This window comes from Podarcis muralis, chromosome 2 (genome assembly GCF_964188315.1).
Source record: "Podarcis muralis chromosome 2, rPodMur119.hap1.1, whole genome shotgun sequence".
Classification (NCBI taxonomy): domain Eukaryota; kingdom Metazoa; phylum Chordata; class Lepidosauria; order Squamata; family Lacertidae; genus Podarcis; species Podarcis muralis.
The window spans coordinates 49,036,095-49,051,317 of record NC_135656.1 but is presented as its reverse complement, the minus strand read 5'-3'; the positions used below and the strand labels follow the sequence as shown (position 1 = coordinate 49,051,317).

General features: G+C 38.1%; 2 protein-coding genes and 1 long non-coding RNA gene across 6 annotated transcripts in view; 2 read left to right on the top strand and 1 right to left on the bottom strand.

The window, feature by feature from the left end:
* LCP2 (lymphocyte cytosolic protein 2) overlaps positions 1-1,437 on the top strand; it is a 36,280-nt gene extending 34,843 nt beyond the window's left edge. The window contains exons 18-20 of the mRNA XM_077925257.1: positions 25-111; positions 279-434; positions 727-1,437. Of these exons, the coding sequence (XP_077781383.1) occupies positions 25-111; positions 279-434; positions 727-849 (366 nt within the window). The 3' untranslated portion in view covers positions 850-1,437. The remainder of the gene's footprint in view (positions 1-24; positions 112-278; positions 435-726) is intronic.
* Positions 1-6,058, bottom strand: part of C2H5orf58 (chromosome 2 C5orf58 homolog) — a 91,002-nt gene extending 84,944 nt beyond the window's left edge. For 2 of the 4 annotated variants that reach the window (XM_028717522.2, XM_077924439.1), the window contains exons 1-3: positions 5,945-6,058; positions 3,955-4,045; positions 2,678-2,786 (exon numbers count right to left, since the gene is read on the bottom strand). In XM_028717522.2, the coding sequence (XP_028573355.2) occupies positions 2,678-2,786; positions 3,955-4,045; positions 5,945-5,983 (239 nt within the window). In that variant the 5' untranslated portion in view covers positions 5,984-6,058. Of the gene's footprint in view, positions 1-780; positions 888-2,677; positions 2,787-3,954; positions 4,046-5,302; positions 5,714-5,944 lie in introns of those variants that run through there. The other 2 variants (XM_028717523.2, XM_077924440.1) reach the window with 2 other exon arrangements.
* LOC114590910 (uncharacterized) lies at positions 6,036-15,078 on the top strand. Its single transcript, XR_003705195.2, has 3 exons — positions 6,036-6,153; positions 14,293-14,450; positions 14,975-15,078. It is a non-coding gene; the product is annotated as an uncharacterized LOC114590910 (long non-coding RNA).
* The last annotated feature ends 145 nt before the right edge of the window (positions 15,079-15,223 follow it).

Below are 15,223 nucleotides of genomic sequence, written 5' to 3'. Positions count from 1 at the left end.
GTCTCTCTTTTCATGTGGCTCAAGTATAACCAGCTCCCGCTAAATCAGGAATGGTATGCTGCTGATATAACCCGGACAGATGCAGAAGCTGCTCTTAGGACCATAAACCAGGTGAAGAGTTAAATTATAACATCAATATAGTAATTTGAGAAAAATATTGAAATTGAACACACACTCCAAGACTAATCCTGAACACATTTGCTTCGAAATGCAATCAATTCTGTTGACAGTTGTGATTACATTTGTCTTAAAAATATTTTAATGTGTTACTTTTCTAGGATGGCACTTTCTTAGTAAGAGACAGCTCAACGAAGGCTGCTGATCAACCCTATGTCTTGATGGTGCTTTACAGTGCTAAAGTATACAATATTCCAATACGTTTCCAACTGGAAGATAAAGTGTATATATTAGGAACTAGCTCAAAAGGGAATGAGGTATGATGTAATGTTACTTTATTTATTTATTTATTTTAATATTTATTACTTATTAAATATAATACTTTCTACATAATGACAACTCTTCTTACTACTTCTCCTTCAAGGTTTCTCAAATGAGAGTGCAGTAACTGAGCAGAATCAAATCTAGGCTAACAGCAAAAACTAGAACCAAAGATAGTTTATTTACTGTCCCTAAAGAACAATTTGTATAAAAGAGCCAAAATTACGTTGCTTTAACTTTCTCTATAGTCAGAATCATTGACTGACTGACATTCTGTAAATCACACAGGATTTTGCTTCGGTGGCTGATATAATTGATTACTTCAGAAGAATGCCTCTTCGACTGATAGATGGAAAGGATCGGTGTTCAAGAAAGCAGTGCTTGCTGACATACACGGCTGGATCTCTTTAAAAGATAACAGAAAATTTCCTGGAGGATCACCTATTTATCTTTGAAAGAGAAAGCCAGAAGAGTAACTGATTTATATTTGGTGAACTTCTCTTATTTTCATGTTAAAATGCAAGTTCATTTCTTGCCTTAAGTTCTCAAACTGAAAACATCAGTGTATTACTTCTCACTCAGCATACGCTCCATGAGACAGTTTCATGTGTGTGATAGCCACTGTCTGAAATGCAACATTACACAAACTGAAAATAACTGTGTGGTCTTACAATTTGTGTACATATTTCTTTACATGTGAATGCTTTCTGTGGAGTAGTGTTGTATAAAATACAATAGACATATTCACCTGAGAATAGCTTGGTGTATTCAAGTTGTTTGATGCTCTCAAACACAGTATCCATGCTAATGTCTAATGTTTGTGGGAACTATATCTGTGTACTATATTTCACATATGATAACAGCAATTAGTTTAAGATGCTGCATTTTCAGATGCAGCTAGAATCAATAAAGTATCTATCTGTTTTTATATTCCTTTTTCCACTGCTAACCTTTATTACTCCCCATTTCTCTCACACAAATAAACTTCCATTCTCTGTATGTATCTTTTCAAGTTAGCCACTGTACAAGATGAACTCCCATAATACAAATGACAACCCTTTAAGTATTGCTTTAGTCCTCATATAATTACTAGGAGCTGCTGCCCCCGTTCTTTCCGCTCACCAACTCCACCTACACACCAACCTCTTTGCCAACTATTCAGCCGCACCTGGCCAACCCCTCCTCCCTTTATACCTCACCTTGCCTATCACCACAGCTCAACCACTTTTTAAAGGAAGAGAAGGTGCTTCAAAGAGTGGCTTCTGAAGTGCCTCCCCCTCTGTAAATCTTATTGCAGCCACATTTAATGGAGGGGGCAGGCATTGCACACAGGGGTTTGCAGTTCCCGCTTGCTCATCTGGAACTGGCATGGCCACCTGGTGGCAGCTACATAAACTGCAGCATGACAGCTGTACATTTTAATGTATATAGGAAATGCAATCATACTCATAGATTCTATCCAGTACCAATAATTCCTATTATTTCAAATTCCTGCCTAGACTTCAAAGACATAAAGAATGGCTTAGCACTAACTTTAAGCCACTGTCCGTCTGACATATCAAGGAGAAATTTGCAATTATGTTACCATCACATGGCAGGGGCAAGCCCAGTCTAAAGATGTTAAAGTCAGTTTGAGTTCAAAAAACAAAACCATTCACAATACTTTGTAAATCTTACTGCATCGTTAAATTGGATTGGATTATTGGCCTTAATTCTGCAGCACTTTATTAAGAAATCCATCCTTATGTTCTGATAAGGTAAGATACTATACATGTATTTTCTTTCTGTTATTTAAGAACATTAAATGTGCACAGTTTTGTGCCCATTAAAAGTAGAGCACAGTGGAGATGCAAGGGATGAAAAGAAGCTATTCTAGTAAAAGCTCACTGCTCCTTTGTTTTTTTGAAAATTGAGGATTTGGGTGATATATTTTTGTATCCATTTATTCCTTAGCTTGCTCTACACACCTACTATGTGCAGTAAATAAAAGAATAACACCAGCTAACTTAACAAACCAACGCCAACTACACAAAAACAGTAATTTAATTAGTAATCAAATATAGCGTGCAATTCAAAAACTCAACACTTGACATACTTTGTAAAGTGTCTCAAAGGAACAATATGGTCCAGGGGCATAAAAAGTTAGGAAAGATAAAATTTATCTTTCAACTTGCCCTTTTAAATGTAGCACCAACTACTGACAAAGGGTTAATGAAGAGGGACAATAAAAGGAACTCACAGATTTGTGGACTCCTCACGTTTCTTTTCATCAGCTTCTGTTGAAACATCTGTTAGAGCTGGATGGCTGAAGTTCAGAATAAGATCACAAAGCAGCAGTTGGGTTTTTACTGTAGAACAACAACATTTCTGTATTTATTCATTTAGTCTGTCTGTTAAATTTATAACCATGTGAAAGGGAGCACCTAATTTCAACACACACACACCCCTTTCACTATTGGTAAATCTACTTCCTTCCTCCCCTCCAAACCCTCTATTCACTACAAATGGCTACAATGTTTTCATTTGGTGAAGAATTGGAAGATATTTGCAGGCAAATGTAACGCTTCTGAAACCTGCCAAATGTCAGAAGGATAGCTGCAACAGTTGTCCCACAAGGACAGCCATTACAGCAAAAGTAGGGAACGTTTTTGGCCCATTGGCCACATCTTTTTCTCTCTCCATCTTAGCAGGGTTTCACAGGAGTTTGGGACCATCTACTGGTCAATCATCTGTTGTCATAATGATGCCTGTGACTGACAACTGTCAAGGTTTGGGCTTTGCACAGAGCTTCCCAAGCACCCAACAGTTAGCTGGTTGTCAGGCACTTGAAAAATATTCCAAGAGGGGCTCTGCAAGCCCCATGCTTGGGAACTGCTGAGCACAGGGCTTGCAATGCTTTGGTCAGCATTTCCAGTGTCCAACAATTAGCTGGCTTTTGATCCCTTGGGAAGCACTGTGCAGACTTTGCAGGCATTGCCAATTGGTAGGGCCCACAAAGCCCTTTCAACCAAGTCTTGCTATTGCCTGATATCTGGTGTCATGTATAGGGCAGTTGTTTATGGCTTGGTCAAAACAGCCTGGTGGGCCAAATGGGGAGGCCTAGAATGCCAAATTTGGTCCACAGGCCAAAGGTTCCCCACCCATGAATTATAGTTTGAGGCATACTCATCCCCTCCTGCATTCACTAAATAGGAGCAGGGGAAAGCTGTAGCTTTCCCCCCTTTTGAAAGAAGTAAATAAAATTTGCAGACACATAGCAATGACATTTAACATTAACAGAAATAATGTGTTCCTGAATAATTGTGACTTCAACAGGAGATGCACAGGTTATAACCATCATGCATTAAGAGGAAGTGGAATAATACTTTAATTTCTTATGCAGTTAGGTAAGTTTGTATATATTGATTCATATACAATACATCATTTCCTAGAACTCTTCAGGCAGTAATCATCACATAATAGGAAAATAAATCAATCATTTATCTTCATTCTGACAATAGTAGCATTAATAATTACCCATAAGTTTGTTCAGTTCAGATGACATTTTATCCATATTTTTAATTGCACTGTCAATAGTAAACTGCTGATCATCATCATTCTTTGACATCTAAAAAAGATCAAGAAATCAGAATGAGAATCAGTAACTTTCTTGGGGTTAATTATATGAGAGATGGCTTTATATGCTTAAATTTTACTTTCATGTGTTAAAACATCCTTACAAGGATCACTTGTTCAAAGGGCTTAAAAACTGTATAATCTGAATTGGAAAATAGCTGTGATGAGAAAACCAGCTCCTTCTCCAAACAGAGAGCAGACTCTTCTGACACCACTAAAAAAAAAGCCAGTGGCAAGATAATTTTAGTCTAAGTAGATGTTCATACAATACAAGCACACAGGTGTAACTATTTTGTAATGTACAAGTATAGTTGGCACCAGCTAGAGATTTAGACCTTACTGGAAGAATTTTGCATCTGGCAAGCCACAAGCATGTTAGGTACTAGTAGAGGCATTATTTTAAAAAGCTCCTCTGACTAAAGAAGAATCAGATCTTCATTGTGTGTGGATGTAATCCTTCTGAACTAGGGAAAGTGAGTAATCCCAAGGAGAAATCAGAGGGTTTATGACATCTCCAAATCTGTGACTGTAGCTACTTATCTAAAGGGCACTGTATGGTTTTCCTAGAAAGCATATACCATGAAAATAAAAAGACGTTCACCTGCTGAAAACAAAAATTCTTCCTTACTGTTTGTAAAGGGAAACAAACACTGAGAAGTTCCTGTTCAAACTAGCTACAGCCATTTTTATAAAAATCCTTAACCACAAGAGGGTGCCATCATATTGCAGTAATAATATCTTTGGAAGTTAATCATAGGTTAATTGTTGATATTTTATTACATTTCTCACTGCACACTTTAGGACTAATCAGGTATGCTCTATGGAATCAAATGTAAAGTCATTTCCCCCTTAAATCATTGGAAAAATGAAAAACACTTTTTGTGGATTATAGTGACTTTTCTTTCCAGACTTGTATAAAATATTACTTCCAGGAAAGCTCACAGAATTTAGAACATTTTGTCCAAAGGTAAAATTGCTAGTTGAGCCCCATGGGAGTTTTTTTGTTTTTGTTTTAAATGGCTGGGTTGTTGTTTTTCAGTGTGTGCATATAGATAGAGATATACAGTATGACAGAATTTGGAGAAAGGGGATAAATGTTGAGGTAAATGAACGTAATGGAAACAAGTTGAGCTGATTAAAATTCCTGAGTGGCTGAGGGAAACCAGAAATGAGAGTGCTGGAGGGATAAGCGAACACGGTTTATAATTATCAGTTTATAATTATCAGATAATTTATTATTGGGAAATACTCTAAATGGCGGGGTCTAGCTGCCGCACTTCGAATCCCCACCACCACTCGGAAGGCTGGGCAGAGAGAAGTTTCGACTCCTGTGTCGGCGCCTCCTCAGAGAGAGCGTTTGTCTTCACCACAGATCGACCGATCTGACGCGACGCCGCAAGAGGCCGCTGACCGACAAGCCTCACAAAGGGAACCATTTTAAACTGGAAATCCGCTCGCCCGCGCGCTCGACGCCACTGCTACTCACGGCAGCACGAGGCAGGAAAAGGGAGCCTCTGAATTGTGGGGACGTGACCTGGGTCAAGATATTAGCACACAGCCATAAAATATCCCTCCTGCGGGGCGGGGAATGGGGTAAAAATAGTTTCTCTCTCTCTCTCTCAGTGCTTCTGAGGAGAACTACAGGAGCGCCCACATCTTTTCAACCCAAAACCTGACTAGGGTTTTTTTTGAGTACTGAGTAAAGTGGAGTGAAAGAACCATCACATCCAAATTTAAAGCCCCAGAAGAGCACACATTCCTTAGCCGTTATCAGTTAAAAGAAATAAATGTATAGCTTTTCAGTGCTTCCCCCCGCCCCCGCCCCCATAAAGAGTTGCCGGAACTCACCACAAACAAACACCTCCCTCGTTAGAAGGGCAATGGCACCCACCTGAGGTGCCGGAACTGAGATCCCGTGAGTTCCCGCCATTCTTATGGCAATGGGAGAGGCCAGCGGGAAGGTGAACTCAGCTGAAAAGGCTGCCTGGATTTTGGGCTCTGAGGAAGCTCGAGCGAGAGGTCCACGCAAGGAGCTGGGGCAGGAAGTGATTAACAGCGGGGAGAAAGGAGAAGTTTAAATAGCAACATAAAAACCTGAAGGTCGCATTCACACCATACATTTGAAAAGCGTGATTATGCCTTTTTTTTTTTTTTTTACATGCATGGAGAATCCTGGGAACTGTAGTTTGTTAAAGAGTGCAGCTAACTTGACCCTCCAGCTTTTTGGGACTACAACTCTCATTATCCCTAGCTAACAGGACCAGTGGTCAGGGATGATGGGAACTGTAGTCCTAAAACAGCTGAAGGGCCAAGTTTGACCATGCCTGCGTGACAGGTATAGTTGCTAGCATAGTTCCCAGGACTCTCCATGGCTAACCGTGGCTTTAAATGTTAATTATAAGGAAAAAGAAAGCCAAAGCTTGGCATGTGGACCTGTAAGGGGGGGTGGGGTAGAATATGTGAAGGAAAGCAGAGTTGTTTAGCTCTTAAAAACAGAGGACTTGCTAACTTCACTATCTGCAGCTGTATGAATATTATTTCTGCATATGTTGCTCTGAGTTAATTGCAAGTATATGGGTGAGCAGGGATGCGGGTGGCACTGTGGTGTAAACCACTGAGCCTCTGGGCTTGCCAATTGGAAGGCCGGCGGTTCGAATCCCCGTGACGGGGTGAGCTCCTGTTGTTCAGTCCCAGCTCCTGCCCACCTAGCAGTTCAAAAGCATGTCAAAGTGCAAGTAGATAAATAGGTACCACTCTGGCGGGAAGGTAGTCATGCTGGCCATATGTCCTGTAAAAACTGTCTGCGGACAAAGGTCAGCTCCCTCAGCCAGTAAAGCGAGATGAATGCCGCAACACCAGAGTCGTTCGCAACTGGACTTAAACTGTCAGGGGTCCTTTACCTTTATATGGGTGAGCAATTATATCTATGGCACAGTACACTATGAAAGGAATCAGTTAACTGGTGCTTGCTTACTCAGATTCTGGGGGTTTTTTAATCCCTCCCATCCTCCTCACTCCCCGTTAATCTAATTCTTAAAACTAAAAGTGTATTGCTTTTCAGTACAATCTGCATAATCCGGGTTTGAACACTCTCTGAAAGAAAGAAAACAATTATTATACACCATTCTGTCAGAGGAAGAGTAAGCCATTACCTTGTGATCTGACATCTTGCTGAAGAATTTTGAAATACTAATTTCCACATGCTTCATTGTAATAGTGAAATGGTGCCAACCAGAGAGAATGGGGTGATTTCTGCACACCTGGTGGAGGGAAACCAACAAGATCAAGGGCAAGACATGCATGTTGTCATGAATTCCTGGCAACTTGAAAGCAGATCACTAAGGTGCAAACCTTCAGCCTTAGCTTCAGGTGGCTGCTTAGCTGAAGCTGAGGTAAAGGGAGATAGATACATACATACATAATTTTATTTCTATGCCAACTTTCCACAGTACAACATGGGGGGAAAACATAGCTACAACATAACAACAGTAGCCATAAACAATAAATAAAACATAATACACAGCCAAACAGAACAATTTCCACATAAATCTCAAGATCTAAAATAAACCAACAGCAACAACCGCCACCCCAAAAAACTAAAAACTAAACAGCACCTTAGCCCAAGAGTCTGATGTCCTACCATGCACAGATCTTCTTACACTCCTTCCAGCACAGGGTTTTTTTAAAAAAAAAAAACAGTGCCAAAGACTCTGACTCCTTCACAGCTTAAAGCCTCCTGGATATGGAGTCAGAGAGAAAACCACTTTATCCTGTCCCAATTAAATACACAATCAAGTGGGAGAAACAAACCACAACCCAGGCTTAGTGTTATGTCCAATCTGAGAATCGTGTTAGGAGACCCCTGTTCCCCTAAAAGAGCTGTTGTTTTCAGAGTGTTGTGACCCCTTCCTAGGAGGACTGTAGCTCGCTGAAGGGAATACAGGTCTCCTAACAACTCTGACCACCCTTAACAAACTATAGTTCCCAGGATTCTTTGGGGAGAGGGAGACATGACTGTCTCATGATACTGCTTTAAATGTACAATGCATATGGGGGTGGGGGGTGCGCGTACACACACACGTACTTCGTTATTGCTGCTGGCTTGCTGTGACTGACTACCTACCCAGTTTTAAGTGGTATATATACATTTGCTTTAGAACTCTGCTTATTGACATTAGGCAGGTGCCCTTAATGTATTGTTTTAGACACCTGCTGAAAACTTTATTTTATCAGACCTAACCAGACATATAATTTAGTTACCTATATTTGTTTTTAAAGCATAACTGGCTTTATCTGTGTTTTGCTGAGAATTATTTTATGTATATTCATTTAACAGTTTTGTAGATCTTAACTGCGTTTTATCTACATTTTATTTGTACTCCACTTCTAAATGAACAAAAAATATATTTAAAATAGTCAGGAGATACATCATTAAACACGATTAACAACCTCCATTCTTAAATGTGTTGAGTTGTTCAGTTTGTACAGCATAAATGCCATTTTGCTTAAATTCAATTTATGTCATGTAGTTTAATGGATAGAATCAATTGATTATATCTCAGTACCCCCCCCAAAAAAAACAACAACACTCCCAGCTGTCAACTCATATTCAAATGCTGATCTATACACAGACCAGAATATTTATCACAGCCACAAATCTCTAAGGAAATGACTCCGTCTACTTAATATTTCAAGCACAAATACACTGGCACTGTTTTAAAATTAAAACTAATTTTGTTTGTTCTGACAATATGGCAAAAAACATCACTTATACCAAGTGATGAATTATCCTGTAGGAGGCATAGTGAGATATTGTTGGAGGGATTCTACCTTTGCAATGACCTTATGGCACTTTCCTGTAATTACGTTTTAGGCTTGGATATTTCATATGCTGGATGTATTAAATGAGGTATGAACAGAATTTTAAAACTTGATGTGATTACTCACTGCCGTGTTGAAATAAATGTGTGTTGTGAACTAGAAATGCATTCAAAATTAAAAGCTTTTATTTACACAATGGCATAAAAGGCGGATGTATGGATGGTATTTATTGTGTTAGGGTTGTTTTAAAATTTACTGAATTCAGCTTTCAAACTGAAACAGGTTTAAAATGCCACTATGATTTCAATGGAGTGAAGGAACGGAGACGAGCCACGCTCAGCCTATCAAAGGTTTCAGCATCTGCTCCGACTGCAGCCATCCTCTCAACTAGTCATTAGAGCTGACAGAGGGATACAGGTGGCACTGTGGTCTAAACCACTGAGCCTCTTGGGCTTGCAGATCATAAGGTCAGCAGTTTGAGTCCTCGCTACGGGGTGAGCTCCTGTTGCTTTGTCCCAGCTCCTGCCAACCTAGCAGCTTGAAAGCATACCAGCATAGATAAATAGATACCGCTGTGGTGGAAAGGTAAACAGTGGTTCCATGTACTCTGGCACTTGTCATGGTGTCCCATTGTGCCAGAAGCAGTTTAGTCATGCTGCTCATATGACTTAGAAAGCTGTCTGCAGACAAATGCTCCCTCAGCCTGAAGCAAGGTAAGTACCACACCCTAGTCAGGGGTCCTTTACCTTTACCTTAGAGCTGATAATCACCAAGTTCTCCCTGATCATCTGCCTATAGGCAATTCTCAGAAGTATTGGTCTCACCCCTCATAATGTAGTGGACATTGAAAAAAAGTGTATTTCATTCATCTGATAAAACTTCTGCTATGTATAGCCTTTCTACCCAACAAAGGTCATCGGGCCTTCAAGGTGACTCATATTTACATTATAATATTAAATTAAAACTTTGTCATTTAAAAAAGAAGTAACTGTAAAACCAATCAGATAGTATATACTAAAATAAAGTCTAGCTAAACAGCATGGGCAAAACCTTTTATTTATCCAGAATATCTTGACCTGCCTTTGAAAGGCCAAGGGGAGTTCAGCTGTCAAACCAGGCTAGGAAGGATGTTCCGAAAGAATACCACTGTCAAAAGGCTCCACTCCATTGTTGTAACTATTGGTCTAACCACAGAGACATAAAATATTCCGAGCAGGGAACACTCTGAATATCTCAGCATGCAAAAAAACCTCATACATAAGGAAGCAAACATTTATTTACATAAGCAGGACCCTTCAAGGTGCCAAGTAACAACCAGGCAGCTATGGTCTAATTCAGCAGAAGTTTCTTAACAGTTTTCAAAGGCACCCCACGTAAATCATATTACAGTAATCTAATTGAAAGGTATGATTGTGAACCCCATGCATCTTTCTATCAATTAACACTGACCTGAGCCAACATTACTATGTCCTTGATAATAAATCTCCAATTCAGATAGAAGAACAATGAGGACAAGTTAAACCAAATGAAATCAAAGTTGCTAAATTTTCATGATTTATTCTGGGGTATAACTCTTTTACATAGAGGCACACTCTTGTTTTTTGTTTCATAAAGAAGGAGATTCCTGATCCAAGCATATTTTACAAAAAAACACAAACACGTATTCATCTTGGGTTAATAAATGTTTCTCATTTTAAGATGAATGAGTTTACCTTCTGGTAGCACCTAATTCAACTTGATAGTATATGTGAGAAAAATATTTAAACATGGCATGACTTCAGAAGCATTAAGCCCTCTTCATATTCACTTATTACTTAGTCAGAGCATGACAGAAACAAATACAAAGCAGGATTATTTTTTATGTCTCATATTGTTTATTATCTCTTGACACTGCTGGAACATGCAAATCAATCTTCTCTTCCTCCTAAACTTAAATGAGATGCATTTTTAAACTAAAGCAAACAGCAGTAGTAAGAACATTTTAAAGTTAATTGCCAATTTGTGGTAATATAGCAGCTTTTTCATGCTGATAACTGTAAGAGCTAAATCTATATAAACAAAGTGACCTCTGAAATTCAAATGCACTTTACATGTGCAATGTTTGTGTTCCTAGTTTATATTAAGTATTTTATTCAGATTTCTCTGCTTGTGGCTCTGCTTCAGAGGTGGATTACTGCTTTTCGTTTCAGTTAGTTTTGCATGAAGATATTGAGTTTCTTTCTCTCTGGATTTATTCCTTTGTACTGTAAGAATGTATATAAAGATAAACTGCTTAAGGGATCAATATTACTTGTGTTTAGTCAATGCCTTCTTTATTCCTTTTTGCATTAGCTTATGAAGAAGATTAAACATATTTTTAACATATCTAATGACATTCTCAGTTTTGTTTTTTCAATATCTGCCCTTGATCCTAACAATACAATTTTTATTACTCTTTAAAAAATTGGGAACAGCCTAGGTTGCTGGACTCAGTGCCCTTTTGACGTGGTTCACCTCCAGTATGCCATTCTCTGTCCTTTCTGTAGAGTTTACATCCAAAGATAACTGTGTCCCATTAGTTCTCACCACTCTACCAGGTTGTCATTATGTCCACTGTATCCATGCTGCCCTCTATGACAAGCCCTCCAGTTCACCCATCTTGGCTCAGAGGCTTCTAGAATTAGTGTATAAACAACCATGAGCAGGGATGTTAAAAGGCATCATTTTTTATTCTACATTGTATTTGTTGCATTCAGAACTGTCTCCATTCTGCTGCAGTTCATCTTCTGCCAAAACCAACATTATTCAACTCACTGTCTGCAATAGTGAAATTATGCAATTAATTACATAAATTATGTTATTACATTATTCCACTCCATTTCAAGGCAAAAGGATGGCAATTTTATGGATTATATAACATTTGCTGACTGAAAACATCAACCATGGTGAATACCATTCTGGCTTGTTGCCTTGATTTCCATTCTGGACATGGGACAAATAAGTGAACAACCGCCATTTCCACTCCTGTTTTATTGGAACTGTCCAACATAATATTCATCCCTAACTCTGAGTAAGACCTAGTTGGATACAAACTAGTGCTTTGAGTTATATTTATTGTTGTACTTTGATACATTACATGAACCAACCTGGGAATAATTTTAGTGTTGAAAAGCGGGATAAATTAAATAAATAAATAAAGATTAATATAATTTCAGTCCAGATTTCCACACATTTTTTTACTATGCTAGAAGCATGCTTATGGGCATTGTTTATGACCATAGCATTTGACTGCCGAACTCACCTTGCAGTGAATTAAGCAGCTATAGAATTGTCAAGGCTTCCAGTGAAATTTTCCTTTTTCTGCTTTATATTCATCATGAGCCTTGGCTCCTTCTCAAGTAAATACGCTGACATTTAGAAGTAAAATGATGGATGAAAGGTTTTTTTTGTAAGCACAGGCCTTATTCTTGGGACTCATCACAATTTTGCTGCACATTGATTCAGAGTAAAATCATTTTTAAATGATTGAGACATAATATTCTTCCAAGTTTTTTTCTGAAGTGGCACTGAATAATACAATTGAAAACTTCTCAATTCAATAAAAATATGTTTCAAAAGAGTTGTCCCTGACAACAGAGAGATTATCAAGTTACTCGCAAGAACATGGATCTATCAGTGGTGCTTCTGATAGGTTTGCTAACCCCAGCTGTTGTTTTAACTCCCCAGTGACTGTGATAAAGTCTCCAACCATCCTGCACAAGCTATTACTTTGTAATGTTGCGGTATTAAGTTGTTTTTGCTGTATTGTCCTTGTAAAAAGAGAGTTTCTGGGAGCTGTCTGAAATGCTTCAAATACTATTCCTGCATTGCTTTTATTGCACATTGCAGGAGTGTTCGATCATTAACCTTTATGTGCTACGTGATATGGGGGTGGTGGGTTAGTTAGGGGAAAGTATGGGAAATATAAACAAACTTTATCGGGCATTACTGCAACTTCAATAAGTAGATCAGAGAGTGCCGTATTTTCTGTGGTTTTGAATTTGCCATGTAATGATTTATCTGCTATGACCCCAAACCAGAGATAAGTAAGTGCTGCAGAAGGCTAGCTTCCATAGCTGCATTTGAACATAGCCTCTATTCCCCCACACTGAGTTTTTTGTACTTCTGCAAAGCTTGGAGTTCCCCCAAGCCTGCTAACTTCTCCATGTTTAAGTATGGATACTGAGCTACACAGACTCAGTATAAGGCATTTTCCTGACTACTTGGTTTCATGAAGGTTGGCACTCAGAGAAATGAGTTCAGTATCAATATATAATATGCTAAAAAGTTGAGATTGGGCTTTTAGAATATGATGTATCTCAGCAACCTTTGATCATTACAACAGCAAGTAATTATTTTATTTTTTTCTGGTTGTTGAAAGTTATGCCATGTATTTATTCTTGCTGTTTAATTATGTTATGCCATGTATTTATTCTTGCTGTTTAATTATATAATCAGCTGTGTGATTCTTATCGCAATGAAGAACATGTAATAAATATTTCAGATAAATCAGCTCTGGCATGCACATGGATAGTTTTAATACCCTGGAGCTTCTCAGTAAACATTTAAATGCAAACATCACTTGGCATAAGCTGAATCTGACATCTTCATAGAAGTGAATGAGGAAGCCCTCTTGTGTTAGAATGGTAGTGTTGTGGATTCAGGGTGTTGTATTTTAATAAAAACACTGACCATTGTTAATTATGGAGCAAATGTGACAAAAATTAGGACAAACCACATTAAAAACAACACGAAGTCTTGTGACACCTTAGAGACTAACAACTCTACTATAGCAAAAGCTTTTGTATCCTACAGTATACTTCATTGGAGGGATGAAATGTTATCCTGAGTTATAGGTTGGGTAAATTAACTTGCAACTCAGGATAACACTTTGTGCATCTGATGAAATGGACCATAGTTCACAAAAGCTAATACATCTGTTAATATTTATGGCGCTACAAGACTCTTTGTAGTCCTTACTGCAACAGACTAACGTGGCTGCATCTTGGAAAATGCAGTAAAATAATGGACCAATGAAAGTTTCACCTTCACATCTCATAATGATTCACCTGTTATTCCTCTTTGGTTGGGGTGCAAAATTAACATCGCCCAATGTAAAGCCAGCAGGCACTCTTCTAGTCAATGACCTTTCTCCTCTGTACAGACTTGTTTGCAAGAGTACATAGACACAAGTGGGCACAAACACATTGAGCTTCAGCACCCAGCAAAGGCTTATTTTGCAAAGAAACACCAAGTGTTAGTTGTTGAAACTATTTTGTGCATTCCCACAAACAAATGACACTATTTAGAATATTTCCTTTCTGACCAGTAGATAAAGTCTTTCATGTTGACAATGCTAATATTATATGCAAAAATATATTTTGTCTTTATATTTTGCAGATTTTATTGCTTTATATAAATTGCCCAGCAGGGACTCATTTTGAGAAAGAAGACAATTTCTCAGGACTGCACTGGACAGGGTCAGGATATTAGATTGCTTAAGGAAGGAATATGAAAAGAAAATGATCTTCTGTGAGCCTCATGCATACATAAGTGAAGTAGGTCCCAACGATTTTTAAAAGTTACTTCTTGAATTGCTTTGTAGAAGGTGTCTTCCTAAATGAATATTATACAATGCTTTTACTGCTTGTACTTTCACAAGATACTATGGCATGACAATGAAGAACTTGTCAGCGTGGGGAACACACTGTTTTATAGCTAGAAACTATACTTTTGTGACCACTTCTTTTTTATTAAAGAAAAACCACAATTCTGAATACAATAAGGAGCAAAGGCTATGTGAAAAAAGTAATATTTTTGAGAGAAATTACAGAGCAGGTTGTAAGGAATCATTTCTTCTTGAGTGTTACTGAGACTACACATTTACACAATTGGTCTCTGGAGGATGGGTGTCTAGAATTAGCCTGCCTGAACATGAATGAACATTATTAATTACTGCATTTAAGAGAATTCAGATAAGTAAAGCCTTTCTAGTAAATGTTTCATGAGGTTGATATTGTTCTTGTAAATATCTCTTTCCACTTAATGGTTCAAACAGCAGTATTAATTTTATTTCTTTCAGCTAATATAACCATGCTGTCTTCTACCTTCCTTGAAAAGAATTTTCTCCAGGAGGTATCCTTTAAAAAGAATAAACTACAAATAAAAACATTCAATTTAATATTATGATATAGTGCAAAAGCTTCATTTTGAGAGACAACTTGTGAATGCTTGTGAATGTTTATTTTGCTATCAAAGAATTTTTTTGTGTTGGGAAAGGAAATGTCTTCATAGTTCGCATTGGTCAGCATAGCAATCAGATATTATCTGA